Below are 5,436 nucleotides of genomic sequence, written 5' to 3'. Positions count from 1 at the left end.
TTCGTGGGTCGAATCTCTTATTTGGATTATCCATGAAAAAATATTATTTTTTATGTTAAAAGTATTATTTTTTATTGTGAATATCATTATCTCACAGATAAAAATTCGTGAGACCGTCTCACAAAAAACTTCATTTTCGAAGAGATGATAAAAATTCGTGAGATCGTCCAAAAAAAAAAAAAAAAAACTCGTCCGCAAAGAGAGAAGGGCGGGGCATATGGCCGTGGGCCTTAAGAGCCCGTGGCAAATAGCAAGTGAAGAACACTTGTACAAAAATATGAATAAATCTGTTAAAAACCTCGTACTGTCTATGAAGTAACTTTATGAAAATGCAGCTGTGGTCATGGATTTGTCACTCAACGATTCACTGCTATTGAGGAAAATACAAGTGAGTTTTTTCCCTATAAAGTTTTTAAACTTCTAGGTTTTCAGATATGTCTTCTGCTTACCGTAAAATCTTCCCCATCAAGATTACCGCGACGGATTCAATCTCTTTCTCGCTTGCTCATAAAAATCATCTGGGGCATGAACCCACTTTGTTGAGAAGCTGTGGAGTTCAGTTCTTTGTCAATCTGTGTACTCTTGTAGAGGCGAACTCAAAAACTGGGCGAAAGAGTTGTGAATCTGAAAAGAAATTAGAGAATCAGAAATCTTGCACGGTTTCTTTCTTGATCAATTCATGTGGGTTGTCTCGAGAAATGGCTGTTTCTGCTTCTGAGAAAGTGCGGTTTGAAAATCTGGACAAACCTAAGTTTGTTTTAGAAATGTTCAGAAAATATGGTTTTAGTCAGAAACAGATTGCTAGTATTGTTCGTAAGAGACCCGGGATGCTTTTGTCAAACGAGGAAACCCTTTTGCCCAAGCTCGAATTTTTCGACTCTTTTGGGTCTCCAAGCATTAATCTTGCAGCATTATCTGCGGACCCTGCTTTGTTGAATAGAAGTTTGGAGCATCGACTAATTCCTATCTATAATTTTCTCAAGAGTGTGCTTTTGACTGATGAAAGGGTAGCTGTTGCCATGAAGCAATCATCGAGGGTTTTTAAGCAGCATCCGAATAAGAATATGGCTCCGAATGTTGCATTTTTAAGGGAACTTAAAGTGCCAGACTCGTGTATCATGTTGTTGTTGACACATTATCCCGAGACCATCGTGGAAAAAACTGATGAGTTTAAAGAATCTGTGGAAAAAGTATTGGAAATGGGATTTGATCCGTTGAGGCCTATGTTTATGTTAGCTTTACATGTTGTCGCTGAAAAAGGTAATAGAAGGATTTGGGATCGGTGTTACAAGACTTACAGTAGCTGGGGATGGTCAAAAGATGATATCTATTCGGCCTTTAGGAAGCATCCTAATTGCATGATCATGTCTCAAAATAAGATCTCTAGAACTATGGATTTTCTTGTTAACAAGATGGGATGGGAGTCCCGAAAGCTTCTAAGTTTCCCAGAAATTCTGCTTTATAGCTTGGAAAATAGGATAATTCCCAGATGCACTGTCATTAAGATTTTGTTATCCAGGGGTTTGATCGCCAAAGAAATTAAACCAAGTTACTTTTTGAAACTTACGGAGACTCATTTCTTGGAGAAATTTGTGACTAAATATGAGAAGGAAGTGCCTGAATTCTATGATGTTTACGAGAGGAAGATCGGCCTTGCGGAAATAACGATCCCTGAGAAATCTAATTAAAGTATCACTTTTTGTGTATGTCATGTCGTTGAATTTTGTCTAACAATACCGACTCTTGTGCATGTAATTTTCAGAATAATGGTCTAGTTCTGTCCTCCTTGCCAGTCAGAGGAAGCATACGTGGTTCTACATATTATTACTGATTTTGATTTCACCAGAAAGTTTATTTCTAAATTCTGTCTTCTCTTGATTTTTCTTTCATTTGACTGGATTGTACCATTTACAACATTTCCCTAACCTGAACTTTGATAGTTTTCAGGTGAGGAGCATGTTTCGATGAAGCTTCAATTCTTATATTATCTCAGATGTTCCACCATTAAAATTTTTGTTGGATGAAAGAGATGTTTCTCAAGACAAAAGATTAGCATTTATTCGACTCTTTTCTTCCCATTACGAGAGGTGAAACACTCTTGAGCGACCTTTTTGAATCAACTTGATTATCGTTTTGGGTAAATTTCAAGGAAGCATGTAAATATACTAGATATTGATCTCATATTTGGATCTGATTAAGGTGATGTTGCAATTTAATGAGATACTTGATCAGTGGATGAACTTCCGTCGTCCCGGTCACCCTTGATTTCTTGTCTAGCCGATACAGCTAATCTATTTTACATGTCCTGATGGGCCTCATGTTGGTTTTCAAGAAGTGAAGTGGAAGGAGCAGCTAACAAGGTGTTACAATATTCGATACCAGCTTTAATTCTACTGCTTTCTTGCATGGGTTTGGTTTAACCTGTCCTGAGGACATCGTCCTCGAAGAAGATCTAATGATCGTTATTGATCCAAAAATTGTTTTATGTTGGATCAAGCACTACACATGTTTGGATCAATGGTGATCATCGGATGAGCAGCGGGTTAATACCCCCGGCTATGATTATCATTTGTTGCGATGTGTTAAATGTTTTCATTTCAGGAATTCAAAGACCTTTGCTGAAGTGTGTGGGTGTCCTGGTCTGCTACAATTTTGGTAGAATAAAGAACATTTTAATTTACTTGAAATAAAATATGAACATGCATTTCAAACTCCATGTTCCAACATTTCGAAAACCACTCATCTCTAGCTAATATAAAAAGAAAATACCATTTTGTTTAGCATAACAAAGAGTCAAAAGTCTTTGGATGCTCCCAGATTACTTGAAAATACTCAATCTTCTGAATTCAATTAAAAAAAACCGCACAATGTCGGTTGCGTGATTCGATTTGTAGAAGAATTAAGGCAAACTCGAATGATGCAATGAAAATAAGGGTTCATATTATTTAAATTTTAGGATGCGAGATTCATATGTTCAAATCATCGATTGTTGACGGGTTGAGCATTTTAAAAACTTTAGGGATTGATTACATTGAACTGACTGAACGGTGAATTACTTGATCACTTCCCACACTAGAAACAAGTTAACTCAAGTGGATTACTTAAAAAAGAATTAAGGAATCAGATTTATAACTTTTATTTCTTGAAGGTTTTATGATTCACAAAAGTTTTATTGAAAAAGCGCTTTTTGCTGGTAACCGCGTTTTTTTACCACGAAATGGTTTCGGTCTCCTAGGCCTAGGAACACTGGCAATGTGCCAATTGGGTTGGGACTGTATTGTTATGGTTCCATCTCTACCATGGCTGGGCCGATCTTTACCATTCTCGAGATTCTTCAGGTTCTATAATTTGCATGTGTTAATTTTGTGCAAAATTTTTGTGGTCGAAGGTCAATACTATTTCTTGTTTATTATCTGGCATTATTTTTCGTTTTACGATCATGGTTGTTGATTGATGGTACTTTTGATATCTTGTAACCAAATTTATAGTCACTGAAAGAAGGATGATGCTCGCGTAGGTTCGTTAAAAGGGTTGGTAGAAAATCTTGGGATTTTTGGATGGAACTGTAGATGCGTTCAACTGTTTCATTTGACAAGGGGACAACAGCATCCAGTAGGGTGTCAAATTGCAAAAACTTTGAAATCTATAAGTAATTTTTCTAGAGAGATTGAGGATATTGGTGGAGTAGTTCAATACTAAATGTCCTTGGAGTGTAGATTTGTTGTATCAGACATAGAGTAGTTTTACGGAAGTTGAATTTGGAAGTTTGTGGGCATAAGTCTTACCGAATTTTTTAGTAGAAATATTCACTCTGAAGCTGAGGAAAACATAGTTGTGAGATTGACCAACTAAGTTCTTTGGTTCTAATTATAATCATGGCTGTGAAATGCTGGAAGGGAAAATTTTTCCTGTATTGCCATGTGTATATTTCATGTTGCTAGTTTTCTATGTTGAAGAAAGATTGCCTTGTATGTAATTCGACTCCATGTGTCCGGCAAGGTGCTACGATTTTCCGAAACTAGACTCAACCAAACATTCTTTGGTTAATTGCCATGATGTTGAGATTCATGAGGCTTCAGTAGTCAAAAAATTTCGAAACATAACTTAAATGAGGGGCATTTGTTGTCTTGTTTTTATCCTCATGAAGAACCAACATTACTTTTTCTTCTAATATTATCCCGGTAAATTTCAGTAACAGAAGGAAATAAAAACTCCTTAATATTTTATATGTTGCTGCATGGTTTCAAAAAATGGTGTTTGAGTTGCATTACAGGTTAAAAGATTTGAGATGCACCCATGACTCTCGGTTATAATAAGTTTTAGTAGAAGGGCAGATGTTAGGTTCTATAATTGATATTAAAGCCAAGATTAGATATTTGATTCCTACAAATTGCAAGTTAAAACAATTGTTGGCACATCACTCGAAGCATGACACTTGAATTGTTAACTGTCATATGATTTGAAATACTTGAATTGTTGAATTATACCATTACCACAAGTTATAAGCTAGGGCCTATGGTACAACGACAAGCTTTCAGTCCTAATGTTGGGACAAGTAACACATTCTTTGTTTCTTCTTTATGCAGGCAGTTGGAGCAGGATATGGAAACGGTTGTTAAGGTGTTGCAACCTGGACCTTTGGGAATTATAGAACACAAGTTTACTGCCGAGGAGATTGACAAAGCTAAGTCAATTGTAAACCAAGCAGTGGAAAACTGTAGAAGAAATGCTTATGTTGAGCAGAACAGCCCTTTCTTGAGAGATTTCACAGCCCATGACAGAATGTAATTTCTCCAGAAAATTGTTAAATCCTCTGTGCATTGGTTTAACTTGTAAGTGCCTCCCACTTTTGTGAGCACGGTTCTGTTTGAGTTGAATGACATCAGATTCTTAGCTGCAGATGCGGTAGAATTACAGGATAAATGCGTGATAAGTTTTCTTTATTTTGAATGGATGTTAAAGTATGTGATTTATGATATTTATTACTATTTTAAAAGAATAGAAGTTCAAATTAATAATAATAATAATAATAATAATAATAATAATAATAATAATTTCTCGAAACTCGAGTGCTCAACAAGTACTTGAGCTTGAGACATTAGAGCTCAAGTTGAGCTCTGCTCGCAAGCAGCTCAGCTCGATTACCTCCCTGGTTCTAGGACCCTGAGTGTTTGATTATTGAAAGAAACAAGTTATCATGTGAACATAATATGGATAAGGACCAAAAATGGCAAATTTATGAGACTAGGATCCTAGAAGTACCACAAAGGTTGGCATCTGTCTGTCTCGTGTTTTTCTGTTTCGGACACGCTTGATTGGCGTGTATGGGCACAGGAATCCTGAGAAGATAACAACCTGAGTTGTGATGCTAGAGATGACATAATATGCTCCAATTTGGAATTTTTGGGGGTGCATTTGATTTTTTTACAAAATCAC

At 36.3% G+C, this 5,436-nt stretch overlaps 1 protein-coding gene across 9 annotated transcripts; it reads left to right on the top strand.

The window, feature by feature from the left end:
• Positions 1–215: 215 nt before the first annotated feature.
• LOC140978951 (transcription termination factor MTERF8, chloroplastic-like) lies at positions 216–4,997 on the top strand. Of its 9 annotated transcripts, XM_073444221.1 has the most exons (4): positions 216–1,703; positions 1,941–2,087; positions 2,200–3,338; positions 4,587–4,997. In XM_073444221.1, exon 1 carries the CDS (start codon positions 435–437, stop codon positions 1,686–1,688), a length of 1,254 nt encoding a protein of 417 aa, XP_073300322.1. In that variant the 5' UTR covers positions 216–434; the 3' UTR covers positions 1,689–1,703; positions 1,941–2,087; positions 2,200–3,338; positions 4,587–4,997. The 9 variants fall into 9 exon arrangements, with proteins under 9 accessions (XP_073300322.1, XP_073300321.1, XP_073300320.1 ...); XM_073444220.1 differs by having other exon boundaries at positions 1,948–3,338; XM_073444219.1 differs by having other exon boundaries at positions 1,941–3,338.
• The last annotated feature ends 439 nt before the right edge of the window (positions 4,998–5,436 follow it).

The sequence above is a fragment of the Primulina huaijiensis genome, chromosome 6 (assembly GCF_012295235.1).
Source record: "Primulina huaijiensis isolate GDHJ02 chromosome 6, ASM1229523v2, whole genome shotgun sequence".
NCBI lineage: Eukaryota > Viridiplantae > Streptophyta > Magnoliopsida > Lamiales > Gesneriaceae > Primulina > Primulina huaijiensis.
Note: the sequence above shows the minus strand (reverse complement) of the source record. Positions and strands in the feature narration are given on the sequence as shown.